The sequence below is a fragment of the Protopterus annectens genome, chromosome 5.part0 (assembly GCF_019279795.1).
Source record: "Protopterus annectens isolate FY-2018-M chromosome 5.part0, PAN1.0, whole genome shotgun sequence".
NCBI classification, from domain to species: domain Eukaryota; kingdom Metazoa; phylum Chordata; order Ceratodontiformes; family Protopteridae; genus Protopterus; species Protopterus annectens.
In genome coordinates, this window is record NC_056735.1 from 1,637,841,167 (window position 1) to 1,637,864,344 (window position 23,178).

Below are 23,178 nucleotides of genomic sequence, written 5' to 3' on the forward strand. Positions count from 1 at the left end.
CAGCTCCTGTGTTTTACGTATCCGAAGTCATCAAAAAGCTAAGTACCCCGTTGGGGAACCTTTTCTTGCCTCAGCCGATGTCAGGAAAAAACTGAAAAAGTTAATAACTGTTTGTCTTGTGGTAAACAAATACCTCATAAGGACTTCCATTCTTACTGCCTCCCCTGCCTTGGCCCAGACCACGACGTCTCGGCCTGTGCTGCCTGTGCTTGCTTCAATAAGCGCACACTCAGGCGCTGGGCAGAGTTTGCTGAAGACTTGACTTTGACACCGCCGACCAAGGCTCAAAGAGAAGCACCTTTAGGCAGAAAATTATCCTTATTTTCAAAAAATTGGCACATTTTAACAAAGGACAAATGGATTCTGGACATAATAGACCAAGGCTACAGGTTCCACTTCCATACTTTACCAACAAGACAAGGCATGCCAAACCTGCCACAAAAACAAAGGGCAGAGGCATTCGAACAAGTTTCAAAGCTGATAAAAATCATAGCAATAGAAAAGGTTCCTCCTCAGGAACAAGGCCAGGGATTTTACTCAAGACTGTTCCTTGTTCCAAGAAAAGAAAAGCAATGGAGACCTATACTGGACTTGTCCGCTCTAAACACTTTTCTCATTGTACCAAAATTCAAAATGCTGACGCTACAGCAACTCCTTCCCATGCTGGGCAAGGGGTCTTGGCTGGTTACTCTGGACCTCAAAGAGGCATACCTGCATGTCCCAATCAGACACAGTTGCAGAAGATACCTCAGATTTCTTGCAGGGTCAGAGCATTATCAATTCTCATCATTACCTTTTGGCTTATCTACTGCGCCCAGAGTATTCACAAAATGCCTGGCATCAGTAATTGCACACTGCAGACTCCAGGGGATACAAATACACCCTTACCTGGACAACTGCCTTATACAAGCGGACAGCAAGCAAGCCTTGACAAAAAACTTGAATTATGTCATTTACTTACTACAGGCTTTGGGATACACAGTCAACTTACAAAAATCAAGACTACTGCCATCCCAACAAATAATTTTTCTAGGAGCCAAACTAGACACAGAATCACAAATGGCTTACCTCACAGAAGAGAAGCAAGAACAATTACCACATTACTTCAAAAGCCTAGCAAAGCTCACCCAGATGACTGCAAGGAAAATCCTGCAGGCCCTGGGTTTCATGGCATCTTGCATTCTACTGATTCCACTGGCAAGACTACACATGAGAAAACTGCAATGGTACCTAAAAAGTCTATGGTCTCAACACAGCCACAACTTAGAAGCAATTATCCCACTCATCCCATGTCTAAAAAGGGAATTTTTGTGGTGGGCCCAAGCAAGCCAGTCAAACAAAGGTATGCCTTTCAACAAACCTCAAACAAGCCCAAACCATTACAACAGACACCTCAGACCATGGATGGGGGGGGGGCGCACATGGAGGGCAGATGCATTCAAGGGCAATGGATCCCCCAGGAAGTACATCTACACATCAATCAAAAAGAGATGTTAGCAGTAATTCATGCAATCGAGGCCTTCGGAAAATATCTTCAACAAGGCCATCTGCTAATAAAGACAGACAACACCACTGTTATGTGGTACATAAACAAGCAGGGAGGTACTCATTCTTACCCCCTTTGCAGACTAACAATGACTCTTTGGGAAAAGTCCCTGAAACTGAACATACAGCTGCAATCCCAGTTTGTTCTGGGCAGGGACAATGTTCTGGCGGACAGTCTAAGCAGAAACATCCTGGACCCACACGAATGGATGTTGCATCCAGACATTTTTGCTCAAATAACTCATGCATGGGGGAGGCCGGACATAGATCTCTTTGCCTCCCACCTCAATCATCATCATCTGAAAAAGTTCTGCTCGAGGACACACCATCCACAAGCCTGGAGAATAGATGCTCTCTCATTCAGCTGGAACTCTCTAACAATCTATGCATTCCCACCTCTACCATTAATGACCAAGGTGTTACTGAAGATCAAAGCAGAGCAACCGAAAGGCATCTTAATAGCTCCAGATTGGCCAAGACAGCACTGGTATCCATTACTAAGGAGCATAACTTGCACCAACCCGTGGCCCCTGCCTCAATGGCCTCTACTCTTGACTCAGCACAATTACAGGACGGTTCATCCCAACCTGCAAACTCTGCAGCTGACAGCCTGGAGGGTTCCATGATTTCTACCCATATGTCTCTTTCCAAGGAAGTTCAACAGATATTATTGGAAGCACGCAGACCTTCCACCAGAAAGACTTATTCAGCCAAATGGAAGAGATTCAACATCTGGAATACCAACAAAGGGACAGGATGCATCAGTAATGAGCATCCCACAGATACTGGAATACTTGGCAGAAATGCTGCATAATGGACTTTCCTATTCTTCCATAAAAATACACGCTTCAGCAATTTCAGCAACATACAACACTGATCCACCTGTGTTTTCACATCCTTTACTAAGACAATTTCTAAGAGGGATAAAGAATATCAAACCTCCCAGAAAACCACCAGTGCCTGCATGGGACCTCAACTTCGTGTTGGAAAAATGAACTCTTCCTCCTTTTGAACCAGCAGCATCTTCAGAATTGCAATTTCTTTCCTGGAAAACAGTTTTCCTGTTGGCAATTACCTCAGCAAGAAGAGTTTCGGAGATACAGGCCCTCATGGCAGTACCTCCATTTCTCATTTTTCATCAGGACAGGGTTTCTTTAAGAACCAATCCTTCTTTTATGCCAAAAGTGATATCCAGGGTGTCTCTAAATCAAGCAATTCACGTGCCCACCTTCTTCCCCAATCCTCAAAATAAAGGGGAAAAGCTGCTGCACACTTTGGACATACACAGACAACTACGCTACTACATGGACAGAACAAAGGCCAACAGAAAGCCTGATCAACTATTTGTAGCATATGCTCCTGGAGTGCAAGGAAAGGCAATTTCCAAACAAACAATTTCAAAATGGATTGGACATTGCATCAGATTCTGCTATTCTTTCCATGGAAAGGATGTGCCAGCCAGTATCAGGCCACACTCCACCAGAGCTACAGCCACCTCCACAGCCTTCCTAAGAGGGGTGACTACAAAGGACATTCTAGAAGCTGCTACATGGAGCTCTGTGCATACATTTTCCAAGCACTACAACCTGCCTTTATATTCCAGATCCCGAGCAGGCTTTGCTTCGGCAGTCCTGCAGGGCATTTTAGCTACACCATCCTAATCTTAGAGCCTACCACCCCCAGCTTGGCTATGGTATTCAACCCATATGTAAGGACTGCAGTTGCATTCTTGAAGGACATAGTACAGTTTTGTACCTACCATAAATGTAGATGTCCGATAGATATGCAACTGCAGTCAGGTTTTCCCTCCCTCCTACCCCTCTGTGTATTGGGTCCACTTCCCTCCTTTTGTACTTAGCTGGGGATATCTGTTATGGTGTATCTGTTTATTGCTATTGTGTATGTCTGGAATTTTTATCCAGTTCTAAATTTAGCCTTCCTTGGAGGGCACCTGGCATCTGGGGCAAGAAACACTGAGGAAGATGGCGTCGGCTGATGCTTTTATACCCCAGCCGCTCTGACGTCGGGGAGGAGGCGACATCAGCCAACGCCGGACCCAGACTTTGGAATCCGGCCGACCGAGGGCTGCCTGAGGCAGGACAACCCATATGTAAGGACTGCAGTTGCATATCTATCGGACATCTACATTTATGGTAGGTACAAAACTGTACTTTGTGAGGGCTTATTAAATGGACACTGCCAAAGAGGTAGAAGGACTCCACAGAAACAGGAGTTCTACAACCCTTCCATTGGGATGCAGCTGCTATAGAACCCCTTAGGACTTGCCCAACTGTCCCACTCTGGAAGCAGTCATGGGTCATGCATCTTTTCACTAACAAGTGTGGCTGGCCATCACATAAGAGAAATGGGTAATGGGCATAATATTCAGAGTCATTCAGTATCATGTTTAGAGGCACTGAAGCTGCTGTGTCATCAATTGCCACATATACCAAAAAGACAAAAGGAACTGCAAAAGAGAGCCATTGAAGAGGTTCCACCAGAGAGGAACCTGGATTTTCTCCAGACCTGTTTTAGTTCCCGAGAAGATCAACCACCTTTGGCTGATCTTGGAAATAAACAGCATAAACCTTTATGAGAATTAAAACAAATTCTGGATGGTCTTGATGCAAACTATCCTCTGTATGTGGGAAGTGGATGTACTGCATAGTCCTCCATGATGCTTGCCTGCACATAAAAATCACCAAGATATCCAAGAGGTTCCTGTGCTTCCACTTTGGAATCAGTCTTTGCCAATTCAGAGCCTGGCCAGTAAATCTCATGACAGTATCCCCCTGGATGTTTGTAAAGTGCATGGGAATGATCACAGGTAACTTGAGGAGAATTAGGGTAATCATAATATTCCATATCTGGATGACTGACTCCTGGTGTCTACCACTAGAGTGCCATTGCTAAGAGCAAAAAACTACTTACTCCAGTTTTGTCTGTCCTTGAGGATATCCAAGATCACTGCAGAGTCTCATCTGGAGATATCACAAACATTGATTTTTTTGTAGGTTACAACCGGAACACCTTCAGCAGCTTGTTACTCTTCCTCAAGACTGACTGTAGTCTGAAAATAAATTAGTTTGCCTTTTACTTCATCAACATTCTGCACCTTCTTCTCAGAGTATTAGGTTTCATGACAGCAGAAATCTGTTTCATTCTCCTAGCAAGATACAACATTGAGAGTACTTCAGTGGACCTCTCAAGTTCATTGGTCTGAGCTGTGCAGACCTATGGATCAGATTATCTGGCTGTCAAAAGTGTGCTCTGCTTATGTACAATGGTAGCTGTATGTTCCTAGCCAGATCAAAGGGTACCCCATTATTTCCCATATTTTTTGAGTCAGTAACCATGAATGCTCCTACCCAGGGAGCATTGTTTAGGGCATGATGTCCAAGATACGTGGACTCTACAGGAGACCAGTTTGCACATCAGTGTTCTGGAGGTGAGGGTGGTCGTCCTAACACTGCAGACTTTGTAAGACCATCTTCTCTGAGATGTAATTGTCATACTAACAATGTACACAGCTGTAATGTGGTATGTCAGTAAACAGGGAGGAACTAGGACATACCCACTGTGTTGGAAGCCATGAGAGTTTGGAAATGAGCAGTGCTCTTGTAACACTTTCTTATAGTAATAAGTGTTCCCTGTTGAGCTGACTGTCTTGTGGACAGGCTCAGCAGATGCATTCTGATGCCTCACGAGTGGTTCCTCAGCATTTGTAGCCCAGATTATATTCCACCACTGGGAGAAGCCTTGCTGCAACCCTTTTGCATCTCCCTCTAGCACAACGTACAACAAATTATTTTCTCTCATCCCTCTTCAGGGACAGACACCTTTGTAGTTAGTCCACCAGTAGTCATGACAACATTTTACAGAATGCCAGTGTTATGTAGAGTCAGTAATTCGTGCAACCCCCTTTCAGGATCAACAAGAGCGCTTACCCAACTGGTAAGCCTCACCAGGACATGCCCTCACTTTAACTAACCTTATGATGTTCTTCATCTCACATTGCTGCAGTCATAACCTGTGGGTAGTACGCTGTCCTCGGTCGGCCCGAATACCAAAGTGTTAGGCTGGCGTCGGTCATGGCGCTCAGATCTGACGTCAGTACGCCGTAGTACTAAAGCGCATGACCGACGCCATATCCTCAGTCTTTCTTGCCGCATGGTCCGCAGCAGAAGCAGCGTTTGCAAGTGCCGTTCGGCGTCCTGAAATTTTCGTATTTTGAGTTTCAGACCGAAGACCAAGTTGGGCTAAGTACCCCGTTGGGGAATATTTTTGTCTTTTCTTGCCTCAGTTAAATCCGGATGTCAGAAAAAGTGAATAATTGTATTTCTTGTGGGAAACAGATACCTCATAGGGATTACCACTCTCTGTATTCCTTGCTTGGGGCCTGAGCACGACGTAGTCGGGTGTCGCTTTTGTGCTAGATTTAATAAGCGCACCATTAAACGCAGGTTAGATTGTGCTAGACTTGTCTTCGGTAAGCGGTGTAACTACAATATGCCATCGGATCCTCCGACGCCCGCTACCGCTAAGAAGCGTAAGGAAAAATCGTTAAAGTCCAAGCAGGATGAGTCGTCCGTTACGGACGCCGGTTCTTTAGAAACTACGGTGGAATCAGTGGATCCAGCCGAGGTTTCAGCTGAATCTCAGGGGGAGCCTTTAATTTTGCAGGATGTGGCCTCTCAGGAGTCGGGTCAGGCTGAGGGGGCCTCTCAGGTCTCTGTAGTCCCTTCTTTGCATAAGGTGGTTAGGCCTTCTACTTCTGTCTCTAAGGCACCTTCCAAGGTCAGGCCTGGTTTGTCTTCCTCTGGCTTCAGCCCTAGTTCTGCAGGTTCTGTACCTAAAAAACATATGTTGAAAATGGCAGAGGATTTGATTTCTTTAATCAGGGGTTCTATGCCCCCTCCAGATAAGAGGCCTAGGGTGGAGCCAGAGGTGGAAGGATTGGAGCATTCCTCAGATTACTCAGAGTCTTTGGCTGAAGACATTCAGGATTTTCCTCCTTATTCTGATTCAGATGCAGAGGATTCTAGTCCTTCTGCTTCCCCTCCAGGAAGCAGAAGGACTAGAATCCTTTTCTGAAACCCTGCACTCCATGAGGGAGCATTTTAAGTGGGAAGGTCAGGATTTCTCAGATTCTCGAAAGAGACTTAGGGAATTTTTGTTTTTACCACAGCATAGGCCCTTGGCTATTCCCCCTGTTTTGGATGTTGTTCAGGATGTTTTCTCTGAAGCTTCCCTTAATTCTGATTCTTTGCCTCCTGCCCCGGTCAAGCCAGACAGGTATTAGAGTGCCAGAGGCTCATAAATATTTGTATAAGAGCCCAAGAGCTGACCCGGAAACTATTAGCCAGGGACCTAAGGGTGTCAGGGCTTCTGTTGTAAAGAATCCAGTTCCTCTGGATAAAGATTCTAGAGCTTTGGATAGGTGGGGTAAAAAAGTGTATACCTCTTCCACTCTAGCGATGAGGGCTTTGAATTGCCAGTTTCATATGCTGAAGTACCAGAATTTTCTCCTAAGTCAGTTAAAATCTAAGGTAGATGCTTTGGCAGAGGGCATAGAGTGTAAGGAATTGCAAGATTTAGTTCATGCCTCTGATCAGGTGGGTAAGCATTCTTTGCAGTGTGGTTTTGATGCTCTTCAGGCTTCTTCCAGGGTGGCTGCCACTGGATCGGTTATTCGTAGGCACGCCTGGCTTAAGGATCAGAACTTGTCAGAGCATGTTAAAGCTCGAATTTTGGATGCTCCCCTTCAATCTGAAGTTCTGTTTGGTTCTCCTGTGGAGTCAGTTTTGAAGAAAATGGAAGACAAAGCTAAGTCCATGCAGACAGTTAAGGATTTTTTACAGGTGCAGCCCCTTAAGTTTAGCAGAAATTGGCCTGCTAAGGGATGGGCTTATCCTTCTTCTGATTTACAGTCTAGGGGCAGATCTAGACGTGGTAGGGGCAGAGCTCAGGCTCAGGGTTCTTTCAGGCCTAGAACTTGGAGTTCCCCTGCACAATCTTCAGGTGAGGGCAGGGGTCAGCCTTTTCGTAAACAGACCCAATGACCTGTATCTCCAGCTGCCGGATCCCTCCTGTCTGGCAGCTCCTCTGGGAGGAAAGTTGGCACTTTTCAGGCAAAATTGGCTTTTAGTCACCCAGGACAAATGGGTGTTGGACATTATACACCGAGGCTACAAGTTTTATTTTCACACCTTGCCTCCTTTTAAAGGCATGCCAGACGTTCCTCCTCAGCAAAAGTTGGAGGCTCACAAACAGATTTCTTTACTTTTAGAAATGGGGGCTATCCAGGGGGTCCCTCTGTCAGAAGTGGGCCTAGGATTTTATTCTCGCCTGTTTCTGGTACCAAAGAAAGGAAACACTTGGAGGCCAATTCTGGACTTGTCTATTCTCAACACATACCTGGACATTCCCAAATTCAAGATGTTAACTTTGCAACAGCTTCTGCCTCTGCTAGGCAAAGATCACTGGATGGTAACTCTGGATCTCAAAGAGGCTTATCTTCACATTCCTATCAGGCCCAGCTGCAGGAGGTTCCTGCGTTTTCGGGCTGGCACTTTTCATTATCAATTCTCTGCATTGCCCTTTGGCTTATCTACTGCGCCCAGGGTGTTCACAAAAGTCCTGGCTCCGGTGATAGCCTTCTTAAGACTAAGGGGAATACAAATTTATCCTTATTTGGATGACTGCCTGATTCTTGCTCAAGACAAAGTCAAGTTACTTCACCATCTTCAGTATGTTATGACAGTGTTAAGGTGCCTAGGGTATTCTGTGAACGAAACAAAGTCCAGTCTAGTACCCTCTCAGGACATGTGCTTTCTGGGTGTGAGACTGAATACAGCCTCTCAGATGGCGTTTTTGACCCCGGATAAACAAAGAAATCTTGCCCTTTACTTCCAACAATTATCTCTACGGTCCAGGCTGACTGCAAGAACAGTCCTTCAGGCCTTGGGGTTCATGGCATCTTGTATTCTGGTGCTTCCCAATGCCAAACTGCATATGAGGAAGCTACAATGGTATCTCAAAAGCGTATGGACTCAACACTGCCACGATTTGGACACTGTCATTCAGATAATACCTTGCACCCAAAGGGAATTCTTGTGGTGGGCTCAGGAATGTCACCTAAACAAGGGACTCTCTGTGACCCGACCAGAGGCGAGTCAGATCTTAACGACAGATGCCTCAGTCATGGCTTGGGGAGCACACTTCAATGGGAAATGGGTTCAAGACACGTGGCCTCCCAGATTTCAACATTTGCATATCAACATGAAGGAGATGTTAGCAGTCCAATTTGCCCTGATGGCTTTCAAGGATCTACTTCAACCAGGACAGGTGTTGATTCAAACAGACAACACAACAGTCATGTGGTACATCAACAAGCAAGGGGGAACCCATTCGTACCCTCTTTGCAGGCAAGCTATGTTTTTGTGGGAGACTGCTCTCAGTTTGCACCTCACTCTTCAGGCAAGTTTTCTGCCGGGAGCACAGAACTCCTTAGCAGATGTTTTGAGCAGACAGATGGTGGATCCCCACGAGTGGAAATTGGATCCTCATGTATTTCAACAGTTGACGGTGGCTTGGGGAACTCCAGAGATAGATCTGTTCGCTTCTCCACTAAATTTCCAACTGCCAAAGTTTTGCACAAAGCTGTTTCACCCAAAAGCTTGGAAAGTGGATGCTCTATCATTCAGTTGGAACAACCTGCACGTCTATGCCTTTTCTCCTCTGCCTCTTCTTCCCAAGGTGCTCTTGAAGGTCAGACAGGACAAGCCTTGCATGATTCTAATAGCTCCAGATTGGCCACGTCAGCACTGGTACCCTCTGCTGAGGAGTTTAGTACGGGAGCCTCCTTGGCCTTTGCCAGCAGTTCCACACCTTTTGTCCCAGGCAAGCAATCATTTCCGCAATGTCAGGATTCAGTCCCTGCATCTGACAGCTTGGCATATTCTGTTTTAGACCCAGGGGGGTCGCAGCTTCCTCAACAAGTTTTGAATGTCATTTTGGAGGCCAGACGGCCTAGTACCAGGAAAGTTTATGCTGATAAATGGAGGAGATTTTTTCTTTGGAGCAAAGCAAAGAGCTTTGATGTCTCTGTGCCTAATTTGAGTGTTTCACTTCAGTATCTTACAGAATTATTAGACAAGGGATTGTCTTTCTCCTCTGTAAAAGTTCATGTTGCAGCCATTTCTGCTCATTATGACTGTGACCCACCTTTATTTTCTCACCCTTTGTTTAAGCAATTTCTTAGAGGGGCAAAGAACATAAGACCCCCACGTAGAGCTCCTACTCCTTCCTGGGATCTCAATTTTGTGTTGGAAAAGCTCACTTTACCTCCTTTTGAACCTGCAGCTGCTACGGAGTTGAAGTTTTTGTCATGGAAGACTGCTTTTTTGTTGGCCATTACGTCTGCTAGAAGGGTATCTGAATTACAGGCTCTAATGGCAGTTGAGCCCTTCTTGATTTTTCATAAGGATAGGGTCTCCCTGCGTACTAACCCTACTTTTATGCCTAAGGTTGTTTCTAATGTGGCATTAAGCCAATCTATTCATTTGCCTACATTTTATGCTGATCCCCAAAATAAAGGGGAAAAAATTTTGCACTCTTTGGATATTCACAGGCAGTTACGTTATTATTTGAGCAGAACCAAAGGGTTCAGGCAGTCTCAACAGTTGTTTATTTCTTTTGCTTTGGGTTCTCAGGGGAAACCTGTTTCAAAACAAACTATTTCTAAGTGGATTGGCCATTGTATTGCTTTTTGTTATTCTCATCATGGTAAGGAGGTTCCGGCTGGAATCAGACCTCATTCCACTAGGGCGACTGCCACTTCTACTGCATTTTTAAGGGGAGTAGCTACTAAGGATATTTTGGAGGCAGCAACTTGGAGTTCAGTGCACACTTTTTCTAAACATTAACCATCTCCCTCTTTATTCCAAATCTAGGGCTGGATTTGCCACTGCAGTTTTACAGGGCATGTTAGCAGCTCCCAATGCTTTATGATTTTGCCAACCTCCCTTTACCTTTGCTTTGGGATTCTACCCACAGGTTATGACTGCAGCAATGTGAGATGAAGAACATAGTACCGTTTTGTACCTACCATAAATGTAGATGTTCTAAGATCCACATTGCTGCAGTCCAATTTACCCTCCCTCCTTCCCCTCTGTAGTTTGGGGTGTTTGTGTGGTTTGTGGTGTAAATTTTGTTTCTACATAGGTGATTGGGTGTTTTTCCATTTTTGGCTATGGCCTTTCTTTTTAGGGCCTTCTGACATCTGGGGCAAGAAAGACTGAGGATATGGCGTCGGTCATGCGCTTTAGTACTACGGCGTACTGACGTCAGATCTGAGCGCCATGACCGACGCCAGCCTAACACTTTGGTATTCGGGCCGACCGAGGACAGCGGACTACCCACAGGTTATGACTGCAGCAATGTGGATCTTCGAACATCTACATTTATGGTAGGTACAAAACTGTACTTTTTTTCCAGTTCTGATGATGGCTAGGGACTCTTCTTACTCATGTATGGTTATCCACATCCGTACTGCGTCTCCAAACCCCCCATGAGAAAAATCTTCCAAGGTAATCCATTTGGGCCATACATCAAGGCTTTCACTGCTGCTTTTCTTTCAGTTTTATTCTTTCTGTCTAATATGTTTTATGCAGACTCCAGTTTTTCCATTATAAAAGTTCACCTGGTAGCCATCTCTAACTTTCTTTAAGGATTCGACTGTATTTCTCTTGCTGCACAGAAAATCTACAAAGTCTTTGTGTGAGGAACCTTTCTTCTTGGACCTCCTGTTAAGGACCTTATCCCTCCATGGGACTTCAGTTTTGTTCTAGACAGATTTACCCCACATCCCTCCTTTTGAGCCAGTCCATTTAGCTCAACTCAAATTTCATTCTTGGAAAACACTATTCCCTATGGCTATTGTATCAACATGAAGAGCCTTGGAGCTACAATGTCTCTCATTGTGACCTCCTTATTTACCTTTCCATAAGGATAAGGTTTCTGTATGAATCTATCCTTCTTCATAAAGGTAGCTTCAGAGGCAGACATTAACCAGTCTGTCAGTCTTGTTGTGTTTTTACCCCAATACTGGAATAAAAGAGAGTACATATTACTTTGTCTAGATGTCCATAAAGAGCTGAGGTTCTACCTATAAGAACTAATTTCCGAAGACTAGAAAGCACACTCTGTTATTGGATTCCTTTGTCCCTAACAATCTGGGCCCCAGAGTGTCAAACGTTACATTGTCCAGCAGGTTGTACCATCTTCTGCTGTATTTTCAAACACAATCATTCCTTTCAAACCTAGAGTTTACTCTAATAGGTCTTTGACTTTATTGGCATTCTTCTGGAATTCATTGGCCAGTGACATTTGTTTGGCTGCAACATAAGCTTCCCTGCATATTTTTCAAAGACATTACAAGCTGGATGTGATCTGTAGCTTAAGGTCTTCCTTTAGGGGCACAGTATTCTGTTCTGATGTCAGCCAAGATACTTAGTTGTGGACTTTGTCCTTCAGAATTGAAAAAGACAGACTAGAAAATGTAAGATAGGAAAGTTATGTGCCTACCACAGTATTACAGCTTTATTACATATGCCCATCTATTTCACTAAACCCTTTCTCCTTCCCCTTCCAAATTGTCATGTTGCTGTCTTACTGAAAATCTGTTTTTTTTTAAACACCTTTATTGAATTATCACTTGTGACATAGGCAAAGTTACATTTATGTAAAAGTAATTAAACTGTATTAAAAAGTTCCATTTTTTAAAAACATTATACTTCACGTATATTGTTATATATTGTATAACCTGAGCAACATCACATAATTTCTTGAATTCCTGCCCCCCCCTTTTTTAAACAAGAAACATCTTTATTAAAATATCACTTATGTCATATGCAATCATACAGCTATATAAATGAAAACAAACCACACCAAACAATCCTAGTAGCTAGCATTTTACATCACAAACCATACTGACACACAGTTGCAAACATTATACATCACTTATAATCTACCCAATCATTTTCATTCAAATATTACGTAGCTCATTTAAGTGCTGCCTTCTTTTAAACCTTATTCCTCCCATGTATATATTGATCCCACAATTCTCACTTTTTCCTGTGTAGTTTGCTCGTACCCTTTTCTAAAGAAATCAGTTCCAGTTGTTTTATCTCTGTTACTAAATTCACTACTTCTGGTATAGTTGGTTTAGATTTTGATTTCCATTTTCTAGTAATTGCTTTTTTGGCAGCCGCCATAATTAGACACAGCAAGACCTTATCTAGGCAATTCTGATTCTGTATCCTTGCTCAATAACATCACACCAGTCTGCCCACTCAGCATCTCTGACAGTGCATCCCTCAGGGAATACTTAATCTGCCAACTCACTGCACTCCCAGAAAATATGTTCCCAGTTACTACTTTCTTCCCCATCAAACCTCCAACATTTGCTGTCTACCTGAGGAAAAATTCTCTGGAGTTAACTTGGGATATAAAAATAAGTATGTAAACATTTCCAAGCAAAAATCCTAATTCTTCTAGAGTTTTGTTGCATATTTGGGAGACGTATATATATCCTCCCATTGTTTATTTGTGAACTGTTTATCCAATCTCTCTTCCCAATTCTTTCAGACCTCCTCTGTTTCTTATAGTTCCTGACAATCTGTGTTGACCTCTCCTGCAGCTCTACTAGGGTAAGTACTCCTGTTAGGCTCCTGGTGTTTACTCCTGTAGTTCCTTTGGAGTCTTATGCTGATTATGACAAAGTAAATCTGGCAGGGGAAGTAAGCAGCATTATGAGAGTTGAGGGAGGAGCTGGAGCTCTGAGAGAGATGTAGTTGTTGATTCTATGCTGTCTGCAGTGACCAGTTCCTCTGTACTGAAGTGGACAGGCATGGGTAATCAAGATCTAACATTATGCTGAGTACGTAACTTTTATTTACAGCACACCTTGATGTGTCTTGTTCCTTAAATCTAGTACTACATAGGTTCATAGGTGTGTACTAGGCTAATGGCCCTGGAGCTTTTACAAGCCTAGCCCATAGGATTAACCTGGCATCGTGCCACCCAGCCTTGGTTCCTAGTGCCTCTGTCAAGTAGAGCTACTGGAGTGATCCCCGGGGTGAATTTTCTATTTCCCCATCCACTCATCAAGATTTCTGTTGAAGAGGGTCGGTGAGGTGCTCTGGTTGACATGTATGGGAAGTCTCTTCCATAGCATGGGCAGTCTCTGGATTATGAACCTGTCCATCCAGCATGTTCTGTTGATTGTGGTAATGAGGTTACATCATCTGTAATTTCTTAAAATAAACTGTTCCCATGTTGTGTATTTTTTAGGGAATGAATTGCATAGCGTATTCTTTGTCTGCTGTTTTACAGACCGAACCATGAGGTACAGGAAAGCAGACAAGTCTTTGACTTTGTGCCTTACAGCACCTTAGACTTGAGAATTAATATCCTGTAATAAGTTATTTTTCTTCTTCTTTCAGCTTTTCCCGATTAGGGGTCGCCACAGTGGAACTCCAGTCCGCTGTTGATTGGCAGTAGATTTTTATGGTGCCGAGGTGCAGGCTCGACGCCCAACCTTCAGTGAAGGCATGCCCATTCACTCATGTCTTTCGAACACCACTCGACCACTGGGAGGACATGCAGACTCCACACAGAAGGCGCTCCAGCTGAGAATCGAATGGGAGAGCCTCTTACTTTGAGGCGACAATGCTACCGCTGCACCACCACGGCTTCAATATCCTGACCATGAGTTACAAATTTAACATTAATTCAATAACAAAAATTAATATCCTGTAATAAGTAATTTTTGTTATTGAATTAATGTTAAATTTGTAACTCATGGTAACAGTACTGCACTTGAAAGTGTCTTGTTTTTTGTTTATCTAACTATAAATGTAAAATGTATGGGCACAGTAATAATCAACCTCATAAGACTTCTTAATTCACTTCAGAGCTAATTTTTTGTTTCAATTTTGCATTAACAGGAACCAGTCATTGCACTTGCATTTGAAGCATTATGGTGTCAACTGTGACGAGTGGCTTCTGCGTCTGATGTGTGGAGGGGTGGAGATAAGGACCATTTATGCAGCTCACAAACAAGCCAAGGCCTGCATCTTTTCACGGCTGAGTTGTGAAAGAGCTGGGACCAGATTTAATGTGCGTGGAACAAATGATAATGGCCAAGTTGCTAATTTTGTTGAAACTGAACAGGTATGTTCACTCTACTCTTTGTTTGCTTGCTTGATACAAGCTCTAAAAGTTGTTTGGATGCATGTACAGTGATACAGGTGCCACATAAGTCAGTATTGCTTTTCTTAGAGAAAAACTCCTAGAGGTAGTTTCAGAATAATTTTTCTATGAGGCTGATATGAGAAGTACCTTGAACTAAAGGTCTTTTAATACTGTGACCTGATGGAAAGGTGTACTGGAGGATGATTCAGACAATCACAAATGAAGTTATAAATGCAGTTCAGAAAAAAATGCACAAGTAAGTTGATGTAATATGACTAAAAATGTAAAGACTAAAAAGCAGTAGAATCTTTATCAAGGTAGCTGTATGGATAGTGTTTGCTGCCTTCTGTACTTATCTAGGCTATTCTTCCTGCTCATTCTCTGCAAGACACCCTTGATAACATTAGTGTTGAATGGAACTGCAAATAACGATGAAAATCAAAATGCTAAAGTGATCTGATTTGTGATATGAGCTTATGTATCATAAAGAATACGTAGGATGGGAATTTCAAATAAATGGATGTTTTGAAGGGCGTAAGTCAGCATGCATCACCATGTGGGAGACTGCAGTTTTGCTCCTTAACATTCTAAGGCTGAGGTTGCACAAACTTTGGAGAAAGGGCATTTCCTTTAATTTGAAATTGTTTTAGCATTACTACTAGAGGTGTGGAAGGGGCATGCCCCCCAACACACACACACAAAATAAAAACAAAACAAAAAAAAACAGTATTGTTAATTTTCTCAAGTTTCCCAATTAATTTTAGTTCTTTTTTCCCCATTTTGATAGCTTGCAGTCCATTGTAAAACTCTTCACTTTTGTCATTAAATTTTGATTCAGTCTTGTACTGGCTTTAACAGCACAGTATCAGGAACCCATTTATTTGTCAACCCCCACTTCTAATCTGTTTTCTTTTGTCAGTGAAGTGTCTTAAATCTGTGACAGTAAGACATGACTATGGAGTGAGTGAGTGGACTACTGGGACAAAAAAAAAACATGGTGAGTGACAGAAAAACTGTTGCTTTATGGGTTGCCACAGGCCAGACTAAAATTAGTGTGTATGTGAAGCATAACATAAGCTGAATAGTCAAACTTTTGGACAAAAGAACTGGTTTCGTATTTAAGTCCATTCTTTTTATAGTTTGCTGTTTATTTTCTTAGTAAACAATAAAGCTTTGCAGATACCTATCAAAATACTATTTTAAACTTGGTACTTTTGTTTTAACACTGTCTGGGACATAGCTATATGAACTTTTTTTGCTATTATTTTTGCCCCCATGGTTGTTGAACATCAAGCCTGCCCTCAATCAGATATTATGCTGTCCAGCCGGGCCATCATCCAGGCATCCATGATGGTGCTTTGTGCTCTAGCCGGCATCCCAGCAATGAGTGCATTTTTATTTAAGATTCAACAGTGCCTCTGTTGGTGACACAAGCTTTTGCATCACTTCAAGTGCTATCATCACTAGGTTTGGTGGTCAGATCCACATCATCTTTGCAGTGGTTCAAAATTTCATAATGACAGTCTGCATTCCGGCTGAGGAGCCGTCATTAGAACAGTGGAGCAGACTGTGCCCCCCCCAAGACAGACACATCCATTCTCCATACTTATACCGTCAAGCACCCAAGCTGCTGGGTGAATTTTGGTTGCCTCGGCTGTAGTCAGGGTTTTATCTCTCTACCCTTCTGGCGCAGGCTGTTGCATCAGGTTTTAAACCATAGTTTAATATTGTGTTTTTATGCCAAAAGGCTAGATTATAACTTTTAATTAAAACAAACTGCTTTTTATGACTGAAATACATTGACTTCTGAATCATTGCAAGTTTTTACTGTAATGTTTAGTTTAGCAAAGAAGGGATTTTTCCATGTAGCTGATGTGTATTTATATGTTCTGAAAGAGGAGTAAACAAGAAGTTACATTCCCTTGCTGAGACTTACGTTTTTCTGTTTGTGACTAGATTTATTATATTTTAACGTGTACAGTGACAAATGTTAATTTGCTGAATGCAATGGAATTTATGATTATTTCAAACCTGTAATCCATGGGGAAAATGTCTTATAATAATGTAACATGTAAGATTCAGAAACACAGATGGTTAATGTTGATAACCGTTTTATAGAATGTATGTCATTGTGGCAGTACAAAACCTGTAACTCAAGAAACATGCATGACTAATGTTGATATCCATGATATCTTTTGTGCACTATATATGCCATTGTAGCAGTACAAAATATTTACATCAAGAAACATGTCTGGTTAATGTGTTATTTTATTTTTATTATGTTTGTTTACCAGGCTAGTGGGCTGATCAACATATGACTCATTTCAGCCACAGCCTGGGCATGTTTACATGCAATGGAGTATACATTAAAATAGGAGTATAAAGCCATGGTGGTGCAGGGGTTAGCACTGTCGCCTCACAGCAAAGGGTTCTCTGATTCGATACTCGGCTGGGTGCCTTCTGTGTGGAGTCTGCATGTTCTCCCTGCGGTTGTGTGGGTTTGCTCTGGGTGCTCCAGTTTCCTCCTACATTCCAAAGACATGCATCTAAATTGGCCGTAGGTGCGAGTGAGTGGTATGGATGAACTACTGTGGCAGGAATAGCCACCCAGCCATGTAAACCTTGGCTCGAGGTGATTGTCACTGTTGAAAGTGACTCCCTAACCCCATGTGGAAAAATGGGAAAAGGGGTTGAGGATGGATGGATTTATTATTTTCAGCCATGAACTGCTGCAGTACTTCTTGGACCCACCACATTGTTATCTTTCAGATGTCCAAAGATGAACATCTTTTCTTTCGGGACAGTAATAATGCAGGCCTGGGAAAAACAGTTAATGAGCTTATAGCTGTTTACCTTAGCATGGCTGATACACTTTATTTGCTGGTGTGTGACATAATTAATTATTCCACATAACAGAAATTTTTCTTCACAATGGAGCTTTCATTTTGTCCTGGTCAATGGAAGAGGCCAGTTTCAGCCACCTGGACTGTTGATGATGTGGATTATGCGTCTAACCTCTTAGCCTTCTGTCAGCGTGTTCTGTATTTTCAGCAGTCTGTTTATAAATATTATCCAAGTGTCATAACTATTCTTACCCTTTGAATGCTACTCCTAGTTAATCCTTCAGTGTGCTTACTACAGAATTTGCATTCTTTAATTATCCTAGCCTTCAGTCTGTGTTTTATCTTCTGGAATGGCTGCTGTTACATCCAGTGTTTTTAGCTTTATTGAACTCACCAGTGACGCACAAACGTGATTCAGCTTGATGCACATTGTATTCAAGTTTACTTTTTCCCTCCACATTGGCTGACATATTACTGGGTGTTCCTGGCTTTTTGGCTTGTGGTCTGTTTTAGTGTGTTTTGAACTTCTTATTTTGATCCTTGGAGCTATTTGTAACACCAGGTGCTCCTTGTCTCTTAGTGTGTAATACTGACATGATGAAATGAGGGAGGGGAGGTTACAATATTAAAATCTGCAGGCACATCACTTCAGACTGTTTTACCATGTTAAGTTTCTACAGTTATTGGTCGTAGTGAATGATTCAATTTTGATTCTCCAGTCATTATTTTTAATATATTTTTTAGATGCATGGAATACTTCTTTCATTTCATACACTCATTTTGGTGTCTGTTATGTAGATGAATTTATCATGTCATTCTTAGCTAGAATCTGTGCCTCACACAAAACTGCAGTTTTCTTTTAGATGTCAATTTTTTGTCATAATGCCAGAACCTGTAATGCATTCTAATTATAAAGTCCAAAGACAGATACATTTTTCTAATACACTTTTCATGCTTTATTTTGAGTACCTTAAAAATGTAGAAGCTTTGCCAGGCATGTCAGGTTTGTTCCCTGGCTTAGCAGTGGCACACTAAAACAGCACAGAGGTTTTTTGCAATAACATGATATTCCTCAAACTTTTTTTATTTTTGTAAACAAGAAACATCTTTATTACATTATCATGTATGACATAGGCAATCATGCATTTTTATAAATGAAAACAAATCATATTGACATAATTTTAGTTGCAAATATTATACATCACTTTAATCTAGCCAGTCATTGTCAGTCAAACATTGCATATCTCATGCAAATCCTGTCTTCTTTTAAACCTCGTTCCTGCTCTCCATGTATTATTCCCACAATTCCAATTTTTCTATGTAATTTGCCCCTGCCCTTTTCTAAAGATCAAAGTCCAGTTGTTTAATCTCGGTTACTGTATTCACTAGTTCTAGTAAAGTTGGTTTAGACTTGGATTTCCATTTTCTAGTAATTGCTTTTTAGGCAGCCACCATAATTAGACTCAGCAAGGCCATACCATGTTTAGGCAATTCCGATTCTGTATCATAGCTCAAAAAAATCATTTCCTTAGTTACACCAATTTGCTTAGTATCTCTGACAGGGCAGTCTGCAGGGAATCTTTAAAGATTGCCAACTCATTACACTTCCAGAAACTATGTTCCCAATTACCTTTTTCTTCCACATCACACCCCCCAACATTTGCTGTCTAACCATGGAAAAATTCTTTGGAGTCTACTTTGGGTATAAAAATATCTATGTAAACACTTCCAAGCAAAGATCCTAAATCTTCTAGACTTTATTACATATTTGGGAGACACACATATATCCCCCTGATATTCCTTAAACTTTGGTTATTTATAATTCCAAGAAACACAAGTGATTTGAAAGCTTCTCAGAGATGGTTCAGGTCAGGATATCTCTGATATTTAAGTGTTCTTCATTCCTAGTGCATTCACAAATGTGACAGTGAAGATCGTTTGCAGTAGATGACTGAGATTTCTTGATGTTCATCATGTTACCCTGCTGCAGTCATCACACTTGGGTTATCCTGCCATCAGGCAGTCCCGCAGTCGGCCAGAATTCCAAAGTCTTGGTCCGGCGTCGGTTGCTGTCGCTTCTTCCCTGATGTCAGTGTGCCAGGGGTATATATATTGCATCTGACGCCATTTTCTCCTGTCTTTCTTGCCGCACGGTGCCCGAAGCAGAAGCAGTTCACAAGTGCCGGTCGGCCGACACCTGAGATTTTCGAAGTCGAATTTCAGATCCGAAGTCTTCAGTAAAGCTAAGTACCCCATTGGGGAAACTTTTCTTGCATCAGACCGATGTCAGAAAAAGTTAACAATTGTATTTTTTGTGGGAAGCAAATACCTCATAAGGATTTTCATTCTTACTGCATACCTTGCCTAGGCCCAGACCACGACGTCACTGGTTGTTGTTTTTGTGCTAGGTTTAATAAGCGTGCTATAAAAAGACGCTTTGATTTTGCACGACACTACTTCGGTAGAAAATTTAACTACACAATGCCGTCGGAGCAACCGACTACCGGCATGCACAAAAAACGCAAGGATAAGGACAGGCAGCCTAGACCCAAGCCAGACTCCGAGGCCTCGGCTGGACCAGTCTCCGGTGAGGCTCTGACACAGCCCCTGACTACCGCAGATTTGGAACTCGAGACCGCTTCGGAGCCTTTGGCGGAGAGTGCTAGGCCGACGCAGCCATTTTGTTTAGCCCCTACCGACGACACTGCAGAAAGAGATGTCGGTGCTGCAGAATCACCTCGGTTTCTGAAGGCGTTTTCAGACCGACGACGCTCACCATAAAAACGTATCCTAAGCTTAAGACTCCTATTAAACCTAAAAAGACTGCACTTCAGTCTCCAGTTCAAGGCCCCATGCCTAAGAAACAGATGCTCAAAATGGCTGAAGATTTGATCTCTTTAATCAGGGGTTCCCAACCCCCACCCGACAAAAGGCCCAGACAAGAGGAAGATTATGCCTCCTCTGATCAAGTGTCTATTTCCTCAGGCTCCTCTGATGACCAAGTTTACTCCTTCTCCCCTTATGAAGATTCTGATGCTGAGGATTCTATTCCCTCAGCTTCTCCTCCTGAAGACTACTCCTTTGGGGAAACTTTACACACTATGAGGGAACATTTTCATTGGGAAGGTCAGGACTACTCTGACTCAAAGAAAAGGCTCAGAGTTTCTTTTACTCCCCCAGCACAGACCACTTGCCATTCCCCCAGTTTTAGACATTGTGGATGATGTTTACTTAGAATCCAGTTTGAACCCAGATTCTCTGCCTCCTGCTCCAGCCAAACCTGACAGATAACTATAGAGTGCCTGATTCCCACAAATTCCTTTATAAAAGCCCTGTTGCTGATTCAGAGACCATCTCCCAGGGTCCCAAAGGGGATAAGGCTTCTATGGCAAAAAATCCTGTACCCTCTGAAAGGGACTCCAGAGCACTAGACAGGTGGGGGAAAAAGGTTTACACCTCAGCCACTCTAGCTATGAGGGCACTAAATTGCCAATTTCACATGCTAAAATATCAGCAATTTCTAGTGTCTCAGTTAAAACAAAAAAATGAGCACACTCCCTCAACAGTCTGAATTGAAAGAAATACAGGATCTGTTGCATGCAACTGAACAGGTGGGCAAACATACTTTACATGCCAGAGCCATGGCCTGAAGTTAAACGCCAAAAAATGTATAGTCATACCCTTCGGGAAAAACAAGGTAACCCCAAGCTACCATATAGGTGGCAATCCACTAAGCACAGAAGAGGTTATCAGGGACCTGGGGACCCAGGTTGACAGTGGCCTTTCTTTTGACACTCACGTTGCTAAAGTGGTTAGAAAGACCTTCTACATTGCCCACCTGATCATGAAGGGATTCACATCCAGATCTAGTGAGGTCATTGTTCCCCTGTACTCTTCACTTATCAGACCAATGATCGAGTACAATGCCCCATTCGGGATGTATCTCACCCGACATCTGCAGCAATTGGAGAGACCCCAAAAGTTCCTCACCAAAAGGATAAAGGACTCCAAAATCTGTCATATGCTGCCAGATTGAAGAAACTCCAGCTCTATTCAGTCGCATACCGTCTGCTCAGAGGTGACATGTGCCTGACATACAAGGCCATGTCCAACCCGAATTAATGGACATGCTCCACCTCAAAAAATCCAAATCCACCAAAACCACTAGAGCAAGCGACTTAAACCTTAGCACGGATATAAATAGGACGTGCTGGAGGGATAGATTTATCACTCAGAGACTCCCTATGCTGTGGAATAAAATCCCGGTCCATGTGAGGCAGAGCACCTCGCTGGCTCTGTTCAAGAGAAATCTTGACCTGTGGATGGGAGATCGTAGGTTTACCCCGGGAATCATCTCTGTGTCACTGCTGGACAGAGGCACAACAAACTAATGGGCACAGTATTTTTTTCATATAAGGGGTGGCGTAAGCCACAAAACTTTGGGCTAGGCTTATAAATGCCTTAGGGCAGATAGCCTAGTATAAACCTATGAACCTATGTGGGTTTGATTCTTTGGAGGCTTCTGTAGAGCAGCTGTCACTGGGTCTGTTATACGTAGGCATGCTTGGTTAAAGGAACAAACTCTGCCTGATCATGTTAAAGCAAAGCTTCTAAATGCTCCCTTACAGCAAGATGTTCTTTTTGGAGTTAAAGCAGAACAAGTCTTAAAGAAAATGGAGGATAAGGCAAAATCTATGCAGACAGTCAAAGATTTTCTACAGGTACAGCCCCCTCGCTTCAGCAGAAATTGGCCAACAAAAAATTGGTCCTTTCCAGCTACTGATAGACCACAGAAGGGTAAATACAGACGTCCAAGAGGCAGAGGACAACCGCAAGCCCAATACAAACCTCGACAATGGAGCACTGCAACTCAGAAGGGAGGAGAAGACAGTCCCCAACTACCAGAAGGCAAACTCAGTGACTTGCACCTCATCTGGCCAAGCAACACTCTCTTGGCAGCCCCCTTGGGATGAAAACTCGCACTTTTTTCAGACAACTGGCACATTGTCACAAAGGACAAATGGGTCCTAGACATAATTTTGCGAGGATACAGATTCCATTTTCACACCTTGCCAATGAAAAGAAGAATGCCAAACCTGCCACAAAATCAATGGGCAGAGGCACAAAAACAAATTACAGCCCTTATGGACATGAGAGCCATTCAACTGGTACCTACACGAGAGCAAGGCCAAGGATTTTACTCAAGACTCTTTCTAGTTCCCAGAAAGGACAATGCCTGGAGACCAATTCTGGACCTTTCAATTCTAAACACCTTCTTACAAGTACCCAAATTCAAGATGCTAGCACTACAGCAGCTTCTTCCCATGTTGGGCAAGAAAGCATGGCTAGTAACGTTGGACCTCAAGGAGGCATACCTGCATGTCCCTATCAGACAAAGATACCTCAGTTTCATTGCAGGTTCAACCCATTACCAATTCTCTGCACTGCCCTTTGGCTTATCTACTGCGCCCAGGGTCTTCACAAAATGCCTGGCACCAGTAATTGTATACTGCAGACAGAGGAATTCAAATAT

General features: G+C 42.8%; 1 protein-coding gene across 1 annotated transcript in view; it reads left to right on the forward strand.

Moving 5' to 3' along the window:
• The window catches only part of SYNJ1 (synaptojanin 1), a 2,168,218-nt gene that overhangs the window by 141,513 nt on the left and 2,003,527 nt on the right, over positions 1–23,178 (forward strand). The window contains exon 5 of the mRNA XM_044071423.1: positions 14,556–14,781. Coding sequence (XP_043927358.1) covers positions 14,556–14,781 — 226 coding nt within the window. The remainder of the gene's footprint in view (positions 1–14,555; positions 14,782–23,178) is intronic.